General features: G+C 36.5%; 3 protein-coding genes and 1 pseudogene across 3 annotated transcripts; 1 reads left to right on the top strand and 3 right to left on the bottom strand.

Annotated features, from left to right (window-relative positions):
• Window positions 1-842: 842 nt before the first annotated feature.
• LOC112091548 lies at window positions 843-3,614 on the bottom strand (annotated as a pseudogene).
• Window positions 3,615-3,821: 207 nt separating this feature from the next.
• On the bottom strand, window positions 3,822-5,049 carry LOC112091547. The gene is made up of 3 exons (XM_024165535.1): window positions 4,889-5,049; window positions 4,443-4,719; window positions 3,822-4,370 (listed from the first exon to the last, which is right to left on the bottom strand). Exons 1-3 carry the CDS (start codon window positions 5,047-5,049, stop codon window positions 3,822-3,824), a joined length of 987 nt encoding a protein of 328 aa, XP_024021303.1.
• An 844-nt stretch (window positions 5,050-5,893) lies between these two features.
• On the bottom strand, window positions 5,894-7,090 carry LOC112091546 (pentatricopeptide repeat-containing protein At1g62910-like). Its single transcript, XM_024165534.1, has 2 exons — window positions 6,512-7,090; window positions 5,894-6,139 (listed from the first exon to the last, which is right to left on the bottom strand). Exons 1-2 carry the CDS (start codon window positions 7,088-7,090, stop codon window positions 5,894-5,896), a joined length of 825 nt encoding a protein of 274 aa, XP_024021302.1.
• Window positions 7,091-10,622: 3,532 nt separating this feature from the next.
• LOC21409548 (V-type proton ATPase subunit a3) lies at window positions 10,623-20,795 on the top strand. The gene is made up of 18 exons (XM_010097878.2): window positions 10,623-10,868; window positions 11,735-11,779; window positions 12,241-12,360; window positions 12,462-12,569; window positions 13,249-13,359; window positions 13,453-13,626; window positions 14,591-14,728; window positions 15,490-15,597; window positions 15,707-15,814; window positions 15,939-16,087; window positions 18,161-18,314; window positions 18,657-18,817; window positions 18,926-19,132; window positions 19,318-19,501; window positions 19,586-19,669; window positions 19,762-19,955; window positions 20,096-20,155; window positions 20,286-20,795. The coding sequence occupies exons 1-18, from the start codon at window positions 10,734-10,736 to the stop codon at window positions 20,488-20,490; spliced, it is 2,445 nt and encodes an 814-aa protein (XP_010096180.1). The 5' UTR covers window positions 10,623-10,733; the 3' UTR covers window positions 20,491-20,795.
• The last annotated feature ends 330 nt before the right edge of the window (window positions 20,796-21,125 follow it).

Below are 21,125 nucleotides of genomic sequence, written 5' to 3'. Positions count from 1 at the left end.
CTTTTTTTTTGTTTTTTTTATTTTTAAAGGCAAAAGACAACATACATTTGATGAAGCTGATGTAGTAAGGCATTCTTTTGACTAGTTGCTATGCAGCGCAAGATGTGAGTACATCCAAACTACCTACATATTGATGATAAAATGATGCTCTTGCTCTCTTTCTCTTTTTTTTTTTTTAAGAAAGAAATACAAAAGAAAAATGATAAATATTTACAACACACGGCTCAATTCTAAAAATTATTCCTAACCAGAAATCATCCCTCAAGCAAATGTCGCAAGTCAATCAATGGTGCTCCAATAATGATTCAACCAACTCAAAAGATCAATGAAAGTTCAAAAAGCTGTTTTCTCAACTCTCACAACTCACCAAAAATGAAAACTTTAAACTCGGAAATTTTCTCAACTAAATGTGCTAACAACCATCTTACCACAAGGTTTGGCAACTGCTCAAAGAGAACTTTGGAAATTATTTCTTGGTAATTAAGATAGCAAAAACTGACTCAAACCGAACATTTTGAAATCATACCTAGATAATCTCGCAAAAATTTTGACCCAAAATAACAACAAGACAAAAATTAAACTCATGCATGAATATGCTCACCACTCCCAACCCAAAATCAGACAGTGCCATCAATGTCTAAAAATATATGCAATATGATGATGGGAAAGAGAACACCTGTATGATGAACATTGAAACACAACTGAGCCTTCTAAACTGAATCGCCAAAACACACAAACAAATATAAAAGCACACAAAAAAAACTAAAAATAAAAGCACACAAAGCACACCAAACGAAACAAAGAAACAAAAATATGATACAAAAGTGTTGGAAGCAAACTTCTCAAGGTTGGTAAACCGGAGCCTCGAGAATGATCTCTTCAGCTTGGTTCACACACTCAATGTAGTGCTTCAGTCTCTGGCCATTGACTCTGAATATTCTCCCATCGCTCGGATCCTCTACCTCGACAGCACTGTTGGGAAAAACTTGTTTCACCACAAATGGACCAGTCTACCGTGACCTCAACTTACCTGGGTAGAGATGCAGACGGGAGTCATAGAGATGCACCTTCTGATTGAGCTCAAAATTCTTTCGCAGGATCTGTTTATCATGTGCTGCTTTCATATTTGCCTTATAGATCCTGGAATTGTCGTAAGCATCATTTCTTAGCTCCTCAATTTCTGACAGCTGGAGCTTGCGATTTATACCTGCAAAACTAAGATCAAAGTTAAGGGCTTTGATAGCCCAATAAGCCTTATGTTCGAGCTCTACAGGTAAATGACAGGCTTTCCCAAAGACAAGCCTGTAGGAAGACATCCTAAAAGGGGACTTGTAAGCAATATGGTATGCCCAGAGAGCGTCAAGAAGACGTGAAGACCAATCCTTACGGTCAGGATTTACCGTTTTTTCCAAAATCTGTTTAATCTCCCTATTTACCAACTCAGCTTGACCATTAGTCTGTGGATGATAGGCAGTTGTAACCTTATGAATGACACCATATTTTCACATGAGAGCTTCAAAAGATAGGTTGCAGAAATGAATGCCTTGATCACTGATGATAGCACGCGGAGTACCAAACCTAGATAACACATTCTCTTTCAAGAACTTCACAACTGTCGTATTATCATTAGTTCGACACGGCACAGCTTCTACCCATTTAGAAACATAATCCATAGCAAGAAGAATGTAGAAGTAACTAGAAGAAGGTGGAAAATGTCCCATAAAATCTATCCCCCAACAATCAAATATCTCTATCACAAGAATTGGGTTCAAAGGCATCATATGGTGTCGGGACAGGGCACCTAACTTTTGACATCCCATACAAGAACGACAAAACTCATTAGTGTCGTTGAACAAAGCGGGCCAATAAAGACCACACTGTAAGATTTTTGCGGCAGTCTTCTTCACAAAGAAGTGACCACCACAGGCATCGTTATGGCAGAAGTTCAAAACACTAAGAATCTCATCATCTGGAATGCAACGCCTCATGATTTGGTCAGGGCAGTACTTGAACAGGTATGGATCATCCCAAAAGAAATTACGCACCTCGACCAGAAACTTGCGTTTATCTTGTGCACTCCAATCAGAAGGAAATTTGCCGGTCACCAAGTAATTGACGATGTGAGCATACCAAGGTAGCTTAGTGACCGCGAAATGATGTTCATCAGGGAAGTCATCTCGAATGGCAGAGGCATCAGTAAAATCTTGAAAGTCCAATCTAGACAAGTGATCTGCCACAACATTCTCAACACCTTTCTTGTCCTTAATGGTCAAGTCAAATTCCTGTAACAGAAGGATCCACCAAATTAATCGCGCCTTAGCACCCATTTAAAGGAGATACTTGAAGGCATAATGATTTGTGAAGACGGTAATGGGTGAACCGATCAAGTATGCACGAAACTTGTCAAGTGCGAACACTATAGCGAACAACTCTTTCTCAGTGGTTAAATAATTCATTTGAGCGCTGTTAAGAGTTCGGCTAGCGTAGTACACAACAAAGGGCTTCCCCTCCCTTCTCTGACCTAGGATAGCTCTAACAGCATGGTTGCTTGCGTCACACATGATCTCAAATGATAAACTCCAATCTGGTGACTGAATGATGGGGGCGGAAGTCAATTTTGCCACAAGCGTTCGGAAAGCATCCTCACACCTAGGCGTCCACTCAAAAGCGACATCTTTGGCTAGGAGGTTACACAATGGATGAGAAATTGTTGAAAAATTCTGTATGAGCCTCCTATAAAAACCAGCATGCCTTAGAAATGACCGAACTTCTTTGACAATCCTTGGAGTGGGCAAATTAGAGACGAGTTCAAGCTTAGACTGATCAACCTCAATCCCCCTCTCTGAAACAACATGCCCTAAGACTATGCCTGATGGTACCATGAAGTGACACTTCTCCCAGTTAAGCACAAGGCCTTTCTCTTCACATGTCATCAAAACAGCTTCTAAGTTTAGAATGCACGAGTCGATGGAGTCGCCAAAAACGGTCAAGTCATCCATGAACACTTCCATACACTTCTTGACCATGTCACTAAAAATGCTCATCATGCACCTCTGGAAGGTGACTGGTGCATTACACAGTCCAAATGGCATATGCGGAAAAGCATAAGTTCCAAAAGGATAGGTAAAAGTAGTTTTATCTTGATCCTCTAATGTGATCTCGATCTGATAGTAACCTGAGTAGCCATCAAGAAAGCAATAGTAAGGATGTCCAACCACACGTTCTAGAATTTGGTCGATGAATGGAAGCGGGAAGTGATCCTTGCGGGTGGCGGCGTTTAGCTTTCAGTAGTCAATGCACATGCGCCAACCCGTCACAGTCCTTGTGGGAACAAGACCCCCTTTCTCATTTTCCACCATTGTCACCCCTAATTTCTTGGGCACTACCTGAGTTGGACTGACCCACTTGCTATCGGCAACTGGATAAATGATTCTTGCATCAAGAAGCTTCAAGACCTCATTCTTCACAACTTCTTTCATCGTCGGGTTCAGTCTCCTTTGGGGATCCCTTCGTGGATGAACCCCGTCTTCCAAGTTAATGTGATGGGATAAGGGGCTAATACCCTTAATGTTAGCAATCGTCCAACCTAATGCTGATTTGTGTTCACGCAGCATGTCAACTAACTGCTGCTCTTGGATTGCATCAAGTTTAGATGAAATGATAACAGGAAAGGTATCACCAGCTCCCAGGAAGACATGTTTCAGATCCTCAGGCAGTTGAGCCAGCTTGAATGTTGGGGTCTCTTCGGTGGATGGTTTTGGCTTTTTTTTCTTTCAAGGTAGCTCTTCAAAGCGTGGTTGCCAAAACTTAGTTCATTTGCCTTATGAGTCTTTGAAAATGGCAACGTTGCTGGCCAACTCACAAGGACCAGAACTCTCAGATTCAGAAATACGGAGGAAATCGTCAAGAACATTAGAATTGCTAGACAACTGAACCTCTTCCGAGACGAGTGTGTCAATTAGAAATGTTTGGTGACACTCGTCATCATCACATGGCTGCTTTGCAATGTGAAAAACATTCACCTCCAAAGTCATGTTCCCAAAGGATATCTTCATCAGACCATTCCTATAGTTGATGAGTGCATTGGCTATATCGAGGAAAGGTCTTCCGAGGATAATGGGAATCTTGAACTCCATACTCACCACGGATCGAGTATCCAAGACTAGAAAGTCAACAGGGTAATAGAACTTATCAACTTGAACCAAAACATCCTCAACTATCCCCCGATGCTTCTTGACTGATCCATCAGCCAGCTGCAGAACCACAGACATGGGCTTAATTTCTCCAAGATCAAGTTGCGAATAGATAGAATATGGCATGAGGTTAACACTCGCTCCTAGATCAAGCAAAGCTTTGCTGAACTCATGTGTCTGACAATAAATTGTGGGACAACCGGGATCCTTGTATTGGGGCGGTGTTTTCTAGTCGATCACCGCGCTTACCTGTTCTGTCAAGAATGCTGTCTTCTTGACATGGTGCTTCCTTTTGATAGTGCACAGATCCTTGATAACCTTAGCATAAGCAGGCACTTGCTTGATAACATGAAGCAAAGGAAGATTAATCTTCACTTGAGTCAAGTGCTCTAAGATCTCACTTCGGTGTTCCGGTACTTTCCCAGTTGGACGCAGAGCTTGGAGAAAAGGCACATTTACCAAAACATTCATTGGCTCATCTTTTTCAGGGACAACTTCCTTACTACTTGAAGTGGTGGCACTCATCCTTCACAGTTTTGTCAACTAGAATACCAACTCCATTGCGATTCCCTTCCTAACCTGTATACCATAACTTGTGTCCTAAATTTCCAATCTCCTTTGCTTTCTCTCCTATCCACTTCGTTTCCTGTAAGCATATAATTTTAATTCTTCTTCTAACCATAACATCTACTAACTCCATAGATTTACCAGTTAAAGAACCTACATTCCAACTACCGAAACGAATTTTCCTATCATGGGCTAGCTCTGTCCCTTGCACACATCCATGAATGTCCAAGAACCCCCCTTGCATATTTTTCACCATATCCACACGTCCATGAATGTGCAAAGACCCCATTGCCTATTTAACACTATACCCGGGGCCCAGCATAGCACGTCGCACGTAGGAAACGCCCCAGTAGATTCTATGTAAGTGAAATCTATGAGAGTGACTTATTTTTACGTTGGCCGTCAACCTACCGCAACCCTCCTCCTTTACCCGGGCTTAGGACTGGCTATACAAATGCATAGGCGGAGTTATTAATAAATTTTTATTTTTCTTCTTTTATATTCTCCTATGTTTCTAATCCTAATAAACTTCAACATGGTTTGTTTACTTAACAGCACCACCTAGACATTTGCATCTTTTATACTACTAGCTAAACTCAAGAATGCCTAAAATTCATTTTTGTTAAGAAAAAAGGAAACGAAAAAAGTGCAGTCCTATCTTTGTTCAAACATATGCCGCTTGCACCCTTAAAATTGTCCCAAAAAATTCAAATTATCAACTTGTATGTCATTTCCCAAAAAAAATTGTTATGTTTCCCTTGACAAGTGATCACGTAAGTAAAAGAGCATGCCAAAATGTCTCCAATTAATATTTCAGAGGAAAGAAAGCTGTATTACTATTCGTCCTAAATCAGGGTACACAAGATATGCAATTAACATTGAGCAGAATAATAAAACCATCGGACAATGCCAAGCAATCCAGATATGGGAGAATCCATACGACATCATACTTCATACAATATCTATTGAGTTCAGGTTTAACAAGTCATAGCAGATTAAATAAGTTACAACATTGTGATTGATACAAATTTTCCACATAATAAAAGTTATTGACACTTCAAGCCTTTTAGCGTGAATCTTCTTCAAGATTCTTCGCATTACATTTATATGATCATGCAAAAACCCTTTTTGGATCATATCCTCAGAAGCTTGAGAGCAACACCTGTTCTTCCGACCTTTATGTTGCCTCCTCCAACCAACGTGCAGTAGGAAACAACATCTTGTACAATAATACCCTTTGATGTCATTTGTTCAAAGATCTCTTGTGCCTTATCTATTTCAGCTTGCAAAGAATACCCCTTAATCAATATGCTGTAAATTATCGCATTCCCACCCGGCTCTTTGTAACGTTGAATAAATTCTTGAAATAGTTTTTGGGCCTTATCCATCATACTTTTGTCAGAAAAAGCATTCAAAAGGCATTCAAAAGGCCACCTAGAGTTATCGTATTAGGAAATACATCCTAAATCACCATATAATCACAGAAACTCTATACCCTTTTCAGTTGACCGGAAAGGCACAATCCATTAATTAATGAACTATATGTGACGATATTTGGACATAAATCTCTTCGGATCATTTGGCTAAACATAACAAGAGCTTCCTGCATCCTTCTCTCTTTGCAAAGAGCATCCACTAGAATACTATATTGATCCTTCATTCTCTCAAACAACTTGCCTGCACCCTTCTCCCTTTGCAAAGAGCATCCACTAGAATACTATATTGATCCTTCATTCTCTCAAACAACTTGCCTGCACCCTTCTCCCTTTGCAAAGAGCATCCACTAGAATACTATATGTTATTACATCCGGGGAAATATCTCGATCCTTCATTTTCTCAAACAACTTGATGGTTTCACTCCATTGGCTTGAATGGCACAATCCATAGATTAAAGAGTTGTAGGTTCTTATAGTAGGTGAGATTCCACTGTCGAGCATGTTCACAAGGAATCTCATAACTTCTTCCCAGAAACCAAATTTGCATAATCCGTGTATCAAAGATGTATACCTCACAGCATCCGGTAGATGACCATAGTTGATCATATCTTGAAACAAACTCAAGGCCTTATCAATCCGTCCTTTACACAAACCGTCAACGATCGCATTGAAACAATGTCGATTAGGTTTAATCCTCTGATCACTGCACATTCTCTTAAGCAACTTAAGTGCCTTCCGAGTTTCTCCAGCCTTACAAAACCCACTAATGACAGTCGCATAAAAGACCTCATCATATATGGGCTCCTTCTCTTCTATTTTCCGGAAAAACTCTGTTGCCGCAACCATCGAGCCATCGTTGCAAAGCCCATGAAGCAGAATACAGTGTATAACCATCTGGGGCCATTTTTAATCATAGTTGCTGTTGTGTAAAAAAATGTGGCGGGCGCGTGGGCAAAGTATACCGCGATACGTGGCATTGATTAATCCCATTAAGCAAGAAACGCTCGACGCTTGCAGACTCCTCATACCCCGCTGCGAAGGCCCAAGGACGAAGTCCAAGATAGGGCGACGATCCTTTGTGGCGTCGACCAATTGCGCTGTCGACGCTAAGGGATGAAGATCTCTCGACCGCAGAAAGGGCTATCGAAGAAGGTAGTTGGGCTAAGAAGTGCTGACGACGAGAGGAACGTCCTTTAGAGAACATAACGGGTTACGTGCAGAAGTGGAGGTGGTCTGCAAGCATTAATTGCGAGCTGTCAGACCGCTCCCACATGGGACATAAAAGTATTACGGGGAAGCACAGAGCCGTAATAGAAGACTAATTAGCTGAGTGAACAGTGCTAATTAGTGGGCTACGTCTGGGCCTACCGGAGGAGAGCACTTGAGTGCTTCTAGCTGTGAAGGAAACACCCTGGGTGAAGGAAGCCCAATATAAAAAGAGAAAGACCCCCAGCAAGGGGGGTTCAGAAAAAACTCTGGCTGAGAACTAAAAATTGTAACTTACCCAAATAAAGAAATATAAGATTACAGTAGATGTAGTTCTAAAATTTATAGAGTAAACCACTATAAATTTTTTAGCGTCATTTATTCTTAACAAATACACACACGGCCGATAACCGAGGAAAAACTGAAAGGTAATCCAACCGGTTTTTTATTAGCAAAATTTAACCGTCAACAGTTGCTAAAACAGAGAAACTAACTTCACCTCCTTCAAAGCTCAAACAATATTCATCGTACAAACATCGGGCTGAAAACCATCACAGCCCATCATCTCTTTGTACATCGAGACAACAAGGGGAATGGTGATTCTTCTTGGAAAGCGCACCAAGCAATTGATTAAAAGTCCAAATAGAGGCAATGGGTCGCATTTGAATCATGAAATTCAAATAACCCAAAGCTTCTTCTACTGTTAGGTTTTCAGATCTACATCGTGTTTTGACCGATTTCTCCAAACGGGGGGAAATGAACCAATATTCCCACTACTACCAGAAGCAAAACATCGAAATTGGAATCTGAAAAACCCAAAGAGAGAAAAGATAGAAGAATTACCAAGAACCCTAGAGGTCAGTATTTGGGTCTTCATCGTTACTGAGGCACTACGGATGCGATTTGAAAGAATACGTAGCTGGGCGTATGATTTTAAGGCCGATGGGTCACGACACAAACTTTATGGGTTAAGGTTGAGAAAAAAAAATTATATAATAATTAAGGTCCCGTTCATTTCGCTGATTTGAGTTTAGAATTCAAGTTTTACTACAGTAAAAAGCTCTCACAAACAATCGCATCTAACTTTTTTGCTACAGTAAAAAGCTCTCACATAAAATCACATCTCAACTCGAATTAAAAACTCGAATCAGCGAACTAAACGGGTCCTAAGTCAATTTAAAATTAATATGAAAAATATGAGTTAATTTTAAATTTGGCCCGCTTAATCTAAACGCGATTTAAAATTTATAAAAATTAAAAAATATATGTATTTTTTATTATATATTTTTAATTTTATTATGAACTTGTGATATCATAATAGTTATATTCAAAATCTTATAATATTATTTGCTTAATTTCAATTGATGTTATTGTATTTTAATGTGTTATAAATTTTAAGTTATTTTTAATATGTAAAAAATTAAATAAAAATATATAATTTTTGTGTTACGGATCATTTTTGTGTCGTGTCGTATCAATCTGTAAAGTAATTGTGTTGTGTTTATGTTATAATTTTTAAAAAATTTCGTGTCACGAATCATATTCAAATTAACTGTAAATTTAAAAAAAATGATTAAAATATAATACGAACACAATATGTGATAAATTATCACATTGTATGAATTAGATCCCATCTGCTACTGCTAGCCCGTTTATATGTCTAATATAAATAGCTGGGTGTGTTTTCCTTTAAAATAAAATAAAATTTAAAAAAGGGCGTGCAAAAAGATACGGAGGGTTGTATAAAATTGGAAAATGAAAATATTATATTATGGTCCCCACCACAAGAAAAATGAAAATATTATTTTTCCCCTAACTTTTGTCTTCTTGTAAAAATAAAATACTGATATACATGATTGTGTATATGAGAAAGTTGCACCAAATATAAATTTGGAAGTGTCTAATAATGTACTGATTAAGTTGTGGAGGTGATATTAGCAAAATATTTAGTTGTAAGTGTGTGTTAATGCGGTTACATTTTTATATATTCATGATGTTCATAAAAATTATAAGATCTTTTTCGGTACGTTAATATATCAATATGTCAAGTTTTATGTCTATTAAATCTATAAAAAATCACATAAAAAATCAAAAAATACGCATATTTAACGGTTATAAAAACTTAATCTATCAATATATCAGACATACTAAAAAATCTCTGAGAAATCATATAGAAAAATGAAAATATTATTTATCCCCATTAACTTCTTCTTCTTTTTTTGTAAAAAGAAAAATCAATATACAAGACAAGAAATATAAAAACTATGCATCGTTCATTTTATTGATTCGAGTTTAGAATTCGAGTTTTGTTACAGTAAAAAACTCTCAGAAACAGTCACATCTAACTTTTTTGTTACAGTAAAAAGCTCTCACATAAAATCACATCTTAACTCAAATTAAAAACTCAAATCAGCGAACTAAATGGTATGTTAATTTTATTCCCTAGAAACTCATTCAAAAAACATCACTTTTAAAAAAATCCAAATAAAACTTAGGGCTTGTTCAGTTACATTTTTGAGTTATGGTAACTTGAGTGTAGATTTTGAGTTGAATTTGAGTCATAATTTGAGTTAAAGTTGTAACCTGAGTTTGTGTTTGAATGTGCACATTTGAGTTATGATTTGAATTGAGAATCTATTTGAGTTTGTGTTTGAGTGGGTCAAAACTTAAATTTATATGTAGATAATATTTTAATAAAAACTCAATGGTAATGAAAAATTTTAGTAGGATATATGGGTGTGATTTTACTCGTCTATTCATTGTGAACGCATAGAAAAAAAATCATCTTAATCGGAATTAAAACGAAAAAATTATGACGTTTTTAAAAATAGAAAAAATAATGTTTATTAACTTAAATTTGAGTTTAAGAACTTGAATTGAAAAGAAAATTTAAACTCAAATTTAAACCTAAAACTTGAATTAAAATTTAAATTCAAACTCAAATTTTACAAACGAATATTAACTTAAATAAAATTTACTCCAAAAAAAGAAGTCGTACAACTCAAACTACATTAGCCCAAAAACCTTTGCAAACAAGAAAAAACAAAACGAAAATTAGAAATATTCCTCAGCGAAGGATGCTCTCTCTCTCTAATAATCCAAATAGACCCCGACGAGGGCAGTACAATACTTAAAAAAAAAATAAATAAATAAATAAAGAAGGAAAAAACAAACAATAAATAAATAGAAAAAACAGAAGGACGTAGAAGCCCGTGGCGAGAAGCCAAAAAACTGTCTTCGTAGTTCTCTCTCTCTAGACAGTGATTGATCTCTTTTGCTTGTATTGTGTATTCCTCTGTCGAGAGAGAGAGAGAGAGAGAGAGAGAGAGAGATGGGTGGGTGCTGTCCGCCGATGGATCTGTTCAGGTCGGAGCCGATGCAACTGGTTCGGCTCATTATTCCCATCGAGTCCTCTCACCTCACTGCCTCTTACCTCGGCGATCTCGGCCTTCTCCAGTTCAAAGACGTAACTTCCTTCCGACTCTCTCTCTCTCTTCCCACCATTTCTCCTTTTCAATTGTGCTTTTTTTTTTTATGATCTAGACTGGTTCTGTGTGCGTGGAATCGCGATCTTTTTTATTTATTTATTTATATTAATTTTGGGTTTTGGTTTTGGGAATTAGGGTTTTAGGTGGATCCCTGGACTTTCAATTGTGCGGTTTTGGTTGGATTGGGAGAGGATTCGAATGAGAAATTATTAGAGAATTTGTTCGATTTCAATTCTGATGGATCGTTGCCATCTCTTTTCGAATTTCGGTATTGGTGGTATCAGATATTTGGGCAAATTAGGTGTTAGTTTTAGGTTTCCGGTGTTCAAATTTTAGGGTTTTTGGAGCCTTTTGCGATTCCAGAGGCGAGAGTTTGTTTTTTGAACGGGAAAGGAGCTAGCTTTTTGGTTAGGGCAATAATCAATTGAAAATCTATTGTGCTGGTGTAGGAAAAATTTTGCTTGCAATGAGGAGAAAATATCACTTTACATGCCGAAATCAGAATTTTCATGAACTTGCTTAGGAAAGGAGAATTAGAGACTTTCAAGTTGTTTTGCTAACTAAAAGTGACTCCTACAAAATTATGCTATTGGCAATCTCAAAGGAAAAGGAAAACGCAGAAAATGCATTTTCATATTTTGGATACTTCTTGACCCATGTTGATGTGGAAAGGATGACGAGATGAAAAGCATGAGCTAAGAAACACCAGAAGTTTATCATGTTTCGGACAGTGCATGCATTGACATGCTTTCTTTGTGTTTATCTTAATTTCTAATCGATGATATGTTGGTTTGAGGATTTTCTAGTTTCTGGCACCTAACATTTTATACTCTATTTCTTTCAGCTCAATGCAGAGAAGAGCCCATTTCAGCGAACTTATGCTACTCAGGTGCATTTATGTCCTGTACTTTTAGCGATGGCATTTATATTATTACACCATAGACATACATGTGAACTTAATTATTTACAAATTTCATGAAGGTCATATTGTTTTTTTTTTTCCTTATTTTATCTGGGAGAAAGTTGAAGTTTACTGCTGGTAATATAAAGAATAACTAGTTTGGTAAGGAAAGTTCACAAAGAATAACTAGCGATGGCATTTATGAACTCTGTGCGTTTGTATATGTGAATGATGAAAACAAAATACATTATTGAGTTATTCTTTTCTATTCTAACCAACTATTGAGGCTCGACCTATTTAAGGGGACTTCAACTGGCAAGCCTCCAATGTCACTTGATTTTTTTTTGTTTACATTTGTCATTATGTATTTTTAGAATGATTTTAGTGTTGTGAACCTTTCAAAACAATTATTTTTGTCATTGTATTGATTTATTCATTTTCCAATAAAGATTAAAAGATGTGGAGAGTTGGCGCGCAAATTACGTTTTTTCAAGGACCAGATGTTGAAGGCAGGTTTCTCTCCAAAATTGTCCACAACAAGAGCTGATATCAGTTTGGATGACCTAGAGGTAACAAAGAGTTCAAGAGTCAAGACGACGTTTACTTGGAATTTTATAATTGTTATTTTCTTCCGTTGTGTATCTTAATGTCCGTTTCTGTGGCATGCTAGGTTAAACTTGGCGAACTTGAGGCAGAGCTGATTGAAATGAATGCAAATGGCGAAAAGTTGCAACGTGCTTATAACGAACTTGGAGAATATAAGCTTGTCTTGCAGAAGGTTATGTCTTCTTTGACATTCTTGACTTACAAATTGTCTTTTTAGTTTCGTCTTCAAGGATGAGATGAATGGTCATCTATTCTCTAACACAAATATGCTTTAGTAGGAAACATTTGATTTTGAGGAATGACAAGGATGACAAGATAATATGGAGGACTTTCCTTCCTTCTTAAATTGAAGAAATCTAAGCCCCCGTTTGGTTCGCTAGTTTGAATTTTGTTGATTTGAACTTTTTGATTTGAACAGAAAAATTCAAACTCTATGGTTTAAATTGTAGTTTGAATTAACATTTGTCTGTGTAGTTAAAGTTTTAATTTGAACAGGGAATAAAATTCGAATTTGTGTTTGGTAGGTGTGAAAAGCATATAGAGTGGGCACCCTTTTACTGTTCAAAAATGGTTTGAACGATTGAACTTCAGAGGAGAGCTAAACTCTAAGTTGGACCGTTCAACTAATTCAAACTGCATGCTTACCAAATTTCAGTTCAAACTGTGCTCACTGTTCAAAATGAGTTGAACTAAACTAAACCAATGAAACAAATGGGGGCTAATTGTTTCCATTGTTTTTTTAACTTGATGATGAGATGGATTCAATTTCCTGATATGAAAACACTCTCTTGAGATGAAGTTATAACTTACAACATGTATCAAACTGACAACTATTGTTTTATGCCTTTCAGGCTGGTGAGTTTTTTCATTCAGCTCAAAGCAGTGCCTTGGAGCAGCATAGAGAATATGGATCGCGTCTAACTGGTGAAGAATCACTGGATATACCTTTATTATTGGACCAAGTACGACCTCACCTGTGATTGTATTTCCTAGTATTTACCACAATCTTCCACTTTCATTGATTATAACTGTTTTATATTTGGCTTTTCTAATAGGAAATGTCAATTGATCCATCAAAGCAAGTTAAGCTGGGGTTTCTCACTGGCCTTGTTCCTAGGGAAAAGTCTATGGCATTTGAGAGGATTCTATTTCGTGCTACTAGGGGTAATATTTTTCTGAAGCAGACTGTAGTAGAGGATCCGGTCACTGATCCCGTTTCTAGGGAGAAGGTGGTTAACATTCTTTTCCTTTTTAGTATTTAATTGTGAAATAAGATGAGCAAATGTGTTTGTGTGTGTGTATTCTTTTTTACTCTATTTCTGTGTCAATCCTAATTAAAAGTATTTGATACTCTTTATTTTCTTTTATCAGAGAATTGTGAACAGAACTCATCATATTGATTGATTTTAACCTTCCAGCATCTTTGCCTGTTTGCAATTTTTTTGGACAGAAGTGAAGGCACTTCTTGACTTGTATTAGTTGTTCTATAGCAGTAGTTGATTTGTATTAGTTGTTCTGTAACCGACCTCCTTCCTTCTACCCATGACGCTTTATTGAAAACGTATATAAATTTCTCTCTATGCTGAAAGGTTCCTATTGGTTTCATTTATCAACTTGGCATATTCTATTTACAGGCATACCTAGCTACAAATACATTTTCATCAGCATGTACTGTAAACACTCAGGCCCTATTCTTTTCAAAATTTGAATCACAATTCAAACCTTTTGCTACAGTGTTTTCTCTCACAAAAATTCAAATTCTACTTTTTTACTACAGTGTTTTCTCTCACATAAATTCACTTTTCAACTCAAGTTCTCAACTCGAACTCGCGAAAAGAATGGGCCTTAAAAATTACATGGATTATTTTCTCAATCCAATTCTCTCTCTTCAGATATATTATAAATATAGTTGTAAGTGAGAGAGCCAAGGTTTTTCCTTTCTTTTAAGTGGACCTTCAACTGGTGAGCCAAGGTTGCACAATGAAACTATATGTTTGAATACGTATAATGTATTATCTATCATTGATATGTGGCTTTTAATGAAGATATTTATTTTAGACATGAAAGTTGACTATTATTGTTGTTTGAACTTCTTTTCTTGTCACCTTTTTCCCATGGTGCTAATTATTTGGTTGCCATGGTAATTTTTCTATATTATATGCCTCTTTTACTCTGACTAAATTCAATGTACAGGTTGAGAAAAATGTTTTTCTGGTTTTCTTCTCTGGAGAAAGAGCAAAGAACAAAATTCTTAAAATATGTGAAGCTTTTGGTGCGAATCGCTATCCTTTTTCTGAGGACCTAAATAAACAAGCTCAAGCAATCAATGAGGTAGGGACTACACTGTGCTTGGACTATAGGTACCTTTCATTGGAAGGTTGCTCATAGTTTTATTCAAATATCTCTTCACTTATCATCCTTTCTTCTCCCATTACCCCTGCTCACAAAACCTAGTTTGCGATAAACTAAAATCTCGCTATTTGACTTTTAACCTTGTAATAAGGCATGCCAACTTCCCTATTAACCTTCTTGATAGTACCAATCTCGTTTTTAGTTGCATCTGTTTGTTTGGTGTGGCCCCTTTTGTCTCGCAGAAGTGTGACCTCATGAAGGTACAGGGTATTTTGGCCTTATGTTGGTCACTGAGTCAGGTGTTAATGCCCTGCGAATTTCATCTTTGATCTGCTCTTCTGAAAAATACTTACTAGTTGCATAAAATTTGAGCTCATTTGGAAAGAGGATAAAACACAATTGCTTGCCTATTTGACTGCCGCTGTGAACTTCATCTCTGAAATGATCGTCATTGTTTGCTTCTGCAAATATATATGTATATATTTTTTCTGAAAAGAAACAAAATTTCATGAGAAAAATCATGAAGTACAAGGATCACCAAGGAGGATGGGGACTCCAACTAAAGTGAAAAGAAAAAAACTACATCAGAAGATTCCAATGCCCTAATGAAATCGGACAAATTGAAGTTACAAAAATCTTTGTCCTCAAACAACGATATAGCAACCCAAAACTTCACTTGTTGCAACCATTATAGGTCTTTTAGGGTTCCTCTGTGACGAAATCACAATTATGAATTCCAGGTTTCAGCAAGACTCTCAGAGCTAAAGACTACTGTAGATGCTGGACTGCTGCATCGAGGCAATTTGTTACAGACAATTGCAGAGCAATTTGAGCGGTGGAACCTTTTGGTCTGTTAGTTGCTTTCCTATATATATGCCAATTCATTCACAAATTGAGTGTTTAGATACACTGCAACAATGTATATCTGTTTGACTTTAATGTTTTGGACTTGTGAAGGTGAGGAAGGAGAAATACATATATCACACTTTAAACATGCTTAGCCTTGATGTGACAAAAAAATGTCTTGTGGCAGAAGGTTGGAGTCCAGTTTTTGCAACCAAGCAGGTACTTTTCCTGTTTCCTGCCTCTTCCCGGTGCAGCAAATAAGCATTAACCTTGGTTTTTAGCTGTAACGGCACTAGTGAAATGTACTATCTGAGCTCTTATAGCTTGGATTTTATAAATGCAGATCCAGGATGCGTTACAGCGTGCAGCCATTGACTCCAACTCGCAAGTTGGAGCTATTTTTCAGGGTTTGCATACAAGAGAGTCACCACCTACATATTTTCGCACAAACAAGTTCACTTCTGCTTTTCAGGAAATTGTTGATGCATATGGGTCAGTTTTAATCCAAACTTGGCTATCTTTTGCTACTCTATTACGACTAAGGGCATGTACACTATATAACTACTCCGTATTGTATTGTTTACTAATAACACAATGTTTGGTGACATTTATACATTATATAATTTAATACGAGATTTAAAATTAATACAATACAAATTGTGATATCTAATATGGAATAAAATCTATGTACCAGACCATATTATGCAATTTAATTTAAAATACCATATTAAAAACATATTAAATATTTCATAAATATCAAGGCTTTGGGTTGGATTTTGGAACCGACATTGGGGTCGAGTTTCTAGACCGGAGTGATGTTGGGTTTATAATTTTTTTAAAATTACATTTTGATCCCTAAACTTTTTAAAAATTATATTTTGACCCCTAAACTTTTTACAAATTATGTTTTGACCCTCAGTTTTCAAAATTATATTTTGCCCCTTAATTTTTTAAAAATTACAATTTGACCCCATTTTTCAAATTTTTTTATAAAAAGACCCCTATGTAGCGACTCTACTTTCTCCCTTGCTTCCTCCCCTTAATTTTTTAAAAATTACAATTTGACCCCATTTTTCAAATTTTTTTTATAAAAAGACCCCTATGTAGCGACTCTACTTTCTCCCTTGCTTCCTCCAAATCTTGGATTCGGTTCGAGATTAGAGTCTAATTAGGTTATGATTAGGCCTAAATTTTATCTTATTACAAACTAATACGTAAATAGATTACAATAATAAAAATGGTATAATGTTTAATAATACCACCAACCAAATACCGTATTGTATAAAAATTATACAATGCAATACAATACTATACGATACGATACAATATAATATGGCGCACCAAACACGCCCTAATTGAGGAAAATAATAACTGTTGTGTTGAAGGAAACATGTGATTTGTCTTGGAACCGATACAACACTGACTTTCAGTCACAACATTATAATGACTTTCAGTTACAACAGTAGCCTGTGAAAACATATTTTTTGATCGGTGTCTGAAAACACATGGTACTATAAAGTATTTATGACTTGCTTATACCTTTGACATTAACAGGAGAATTAATTAAATCAATTTGAACCTCATATTGGGAAAGAGACCCTATATATGGTTTACTTTTTCTATTTGACTTTATTTCACTAACTTATGGTGATCTAGTGCTACACAACGATTTTACTTCTGTATGTTTATTACGTAAAGAAGATAATAAGCTCCTTTTTTTTTTCAAGGGTATCATGACTTGTATCAAGTGCTTTTGTGCTCTGTGGTCTCTTGTCCTATTTTCTTGTTTGTATTTCAAAAAGAAATTTGTAACTATTCATGTGAACGGCTAACATTTAAATCAAGGAACCAACTAGTTAATCAACTTAGTGATGTCAAAAGCAACTCTAGCATTAATGTAGATCTTTAACTATGAAAGCTAGCTTGATTCCTATTGCAAATGACCAGAAAGTAGAGACATGAGATCGAAAACTAAGCAATATTGACTCTATATGCAATCATAATTTACCACCTAAGCCAATGATTGAGTTTTTGAAAGACCGTGGAAAGTGCTAAGAAGCCATTAATGCCATAATTTTGGACCAAGATGCCGGAGAGCTGTGTTGCATCAAATGCATGGCAGCCTTTTTGTACACTTCATTAATTAAAATCACTTCTCTGCTCGCAACATGGTTATCGTTATTTATGTGCTCTTATGATCTTCAATGACTTACATATGCACACAAAAAAGTAGAAAGAAAATAAAATATTAGTATGTCTAAAGGATTATCTTTATATAGTGTTTGGTTTTATCTCTCTTTTTGAACTTTAATATTTCTTGTGTCAAGACTTAGAAAGGTCTCTTTTTGAACTCTAATATTTCTTGTGTCAAGACTTAGATGAGTCCTTTCTTGTTTTCACCCATGATTTTATTTCTAAGACACCTTGTGAACTACTACATTACCTAAAAAATGGCAGTTTATGTATATTAAATTTTGGTCTGTTGGTTTCTTCATTTGCCAAGTGACCATCATTTGACAGAAACATACAATTCTGGTTAAACATCATGGTTCAACGTTGTTGCAGGGTGGCAAAGTATCAAGAAGCAAATCCTGGTGTATATACTATTGTTACATTTCCGTTTCTATTTGCGGTCATGTTTGGTGATTGGGGGCATGGAATATGCTTGTTTCTTGCTACGCTATATTTTATAGTCAGGGAAAAGAAACTTTCTGTTGAGGTAATCTTTATGGCTTTGTCTAATTTCTCTTTAGTATCTGTATAAGGCAGCAAAACAATATTTTTAAGCCTGGAAATAATCTACCCTTCAGTTTTATGATATAACGTGCACATATCCCCAAATATGGGGAGAATCAGGGGAAAACCAGTTTGATAATTAATGTTACATTTACCGAATCGTACTACCCTAACTAGGCAATATGTGTTAAAACTTAAGTAGAGAAGGGCGTTTTTCTTGGTAGAAAATTGTTACCTTCTATCGTTTTCCATACACTATCTACATATCTTCTTGGTACCATTACTTTTTGGTGGAATCTCACTAAATATAATTCTGGGTTTACAGAAGCTTGGAGACATCACAGAGATGACCTTTGGTGGTCGTTATGTCATTTTGATGATGTCAATCTTCTCAATCTACACAGGTTTGATCTACAATGAGTTCTTCTCTGTTCCATTTGAACTGTTTGGCCGCTCAGCATATGCTTGCCGTGATATTTCTTGCAGGTATACAACTTAAAGGCTGAGAGTTGTTATGTTTGTTTTGTCTAAACTTTTGATTTTTTCTTTTTTCCTGCCCCCTTTTGTTGACGGTCTTTGCGTGCTTCGTTGTAGAGATGCTACTACAGAGGGTTTGGTCAAAGTGCGCTCCACATACCCATTTGGCCTTGACCCTGTATGGCATGGTACCCGCAGTGAGCTTCCATTTCTCAACTCTTTGAAGATGAAAATGTCCATTCTTCTTGGGGTGGCCCAAATGAATCTCGGAATCATATTGAGCTATTTCAATGCCAAGTACTTTGGCAATAATATAAACATCTGGTAAGCTGTGAACAACTGTCAAGTTTCTCCCCAACCTTCATAATGACCCTTGTATCTAAACAGTATATGTTCTATGAATTTACGAATTCCATCGGCAATTATTCATTGATTATTCGCTTCTGCTTCTGCTTCTGCTTCAATACCCGTTATGGTTATATTCAACTTATATAGCTGGAATATTACAGGTTCCAATTTCTTCCTCAGTTGATATTTCTAAACAGTCTGTTTGGCTATCTCTCCGTCCTCATTCTCGTGAAGTGGTGCACTGGTTCACAAGTTGACTTGTACCACGTAATGATATACATGTTCCTCGGTCCAACAGATGATCTGGGTGAAAATCAGCTCTTTGCTGGGCAGAAAACAGTACAGGTACTCTGATCATTTGCACACTTTTATAAATATGTTTTGAATCATATGTGAACAATACTTAACGTCCATTCTTTTTCTTGCTAGCTTGTGCTACTCTTTCTGGCTCTTATTTCTGTTCCATGGATGCTGCTTCCAAAGCCTTTTCTTTTGAAGAAGCAATGCGAAAATGTATGTTGAAGATTTTATTTTGGTTTTCACTTTTTCACCATGACATTTTCTCTTTTGATTACTTTCTTCATTCCCGATTTTTGTTTCTGCAGATGCACCAAGGCCAATCCTACACCTTAATTGAGGGCACTGAGGAGAGCTTGCAAGTCGAGTCGAACCATGATTCCCACAATCACGAAGAGTTTGATTTTAGTGAAGTTTTTGTACATCAACTAATTCACACCATAGAATTTGTTCTTGGAGCAGTCTCAAACACCGCTTCATACCTCCGTCTATGGGCGCTCAGGTTAGTTTCTTCTTGCATAAACACACACTTCAATACATCCACTAGTATGGATGCATTATTATATTTATGCAAAGTTACTGTTTATCTATATAACTTGAGGTTAATTGTGTATTTTCATTTTTCTTGTTTCAACTTTTCAGCCTTGCTCACTCAGAATTGTCCAGTGTCTTCTACGACAAGGTTCTGCTTCTTGCTTGGGGGTAAGTAAATCCAGCTCTCTTCTTACGTGCTCTAGCTCAATCAATTGAACAAGGCCGTGGGAATCTTTGCATCAGGTTCGTTGCCCTCTAGGAACTATTGATGAAAATGTTCTCTTCATATATTTTACAGGTACAACAATGTTATCATCCTTGTAGTGGGCATCATTGTCTTCATCTTCGCCACAATTGGTGTTTTGTTAGTGATGGAAACTCTTAGCGCGTTCCTACATGCCTTGCGACTTCACTGGGTCGAGTTCCAAAACAAGTTTTACGAGGGAGATGGTTACAAGTTCCATCCATTTTCATTTGCAGTTACCGATGATGATGACGATTGAGGCATCACATCGTCATAATTTAAGTAATGTGGTGAAGTTTGCGTGTGGATAGGTATGGTTTAAGTTGATTCTTTCATTTGTAATTGGACGCAAAGGAAATCGGGATTGTTGGATGCAACTTGCGGGGGGATATTCGGAGCTCTTTTCAGATCCCCATCTGTTTGTTTATTTGTTATCGAGAGGAATAAGCAGGTCTTGGGCCAAGATATGGTAGCTTTTGTGGCCGTATGTAATAATAAAAATGAATTATTCAACAAACTTTCTATTTATATCTCAACTAATAATTATAATTTTTATGTGAAAAATTGCCGTTGTATCGACTCTCCGTTTACTTGTAGCTGCTGAAGAAAATCATCCAGTGTAGTGTATTTATCCGTAGCCAGTGCAAAATTGATTATTGCCATATTGGCGTCTAAAATTCACTTTACTAGAATTGGAAATGGTATTATAACAAAATATTGTCTGTCACTTGAGGTTAATTTAAGTGGTTGGGTGCGTGTGCATGTTTATTATGGTTTGAATTTTGGTAGTTTTTTTCAAGTAAAGTAGAAGTTATAGGTCTCATATCGTAAAAGAATAAAATAAATAAGAGGAAAATATTCCGTGTCTGATCGATGTTCAAGATTCTGACTTGA

The sequence above is a fragment of the Morus notabilis genome, unplaced genomic scaffold (genome assembly GCF_000414095.1).
Source record: "Morus notabilis unplaced genomic scaffold, ASM41409v2 Scaffold115, whole genome shotgun sequence".
Lineage (NCBI taxonomy): Eukaryota > Viridiplantae > Streptophyta > Magnoliopsida > Rosales > Moraceae > Morus > Morus notabilis.
This window is presented reverse-complemented; position numbering and strand designations above follow the sequence as displayed.

Coding starts and splice junctions, on each gene's coding strand:
- LOC21409548 (XM_010097878.2), top strand. CDS start 10,734: ATGGGTGGGTGCTGTCCGCCGATGGATCTGTTCAGGTCGGAGCCGATG. Junction 15,815..15,938: donor CAGTTTTTGCAACCAAGCAG/GTACTTTTCCTG, acceptor TTATAAATGCAG/ATCCAGGATGCGTTACAGCG. Junction 18,315..18,656: donor AAAAGAAACTTTCTGTTGAG/GTAATCTTTATG, acceptor CTGGGTTTACAG/AAGCTTGGAGACATCACAGA.
- LOC112091546 (XM_024165534.1), bottom strand. CDS start 7,090: ATGGTTATACACTGTATTCTGCTTCATGGGCTTTGCAACGATGGCTCG. Junction 6,140..6,511: donor GCAAAGGGAGAAGGGTGCAG/GCAAGTTGTTTG, acceptor ATGATGGATAAG/GCCCAAAAACTATTTCAAGA.
- LOC112091547 (XM_024165535.1), bottom strand. CDS start 5,049: ATGGGGTCTTTGCACATTCATGGACGTGTGGATATGGTGAAAAATATG. Junction 4,720..4,888: donor TTAACTGGTAAATCTATGGA/GTTAGTAGATGT, acceptor AAAACTGTGAAG/GATGAGTGCCACCACTTCAA. Junction 4,371..4,442: donor CAGCATTCTTGACAGAACAG/GTAAGCGCGGTG, acceptor ATTTATTGTCAG/ACACATGAGTTCAGCAAAGC.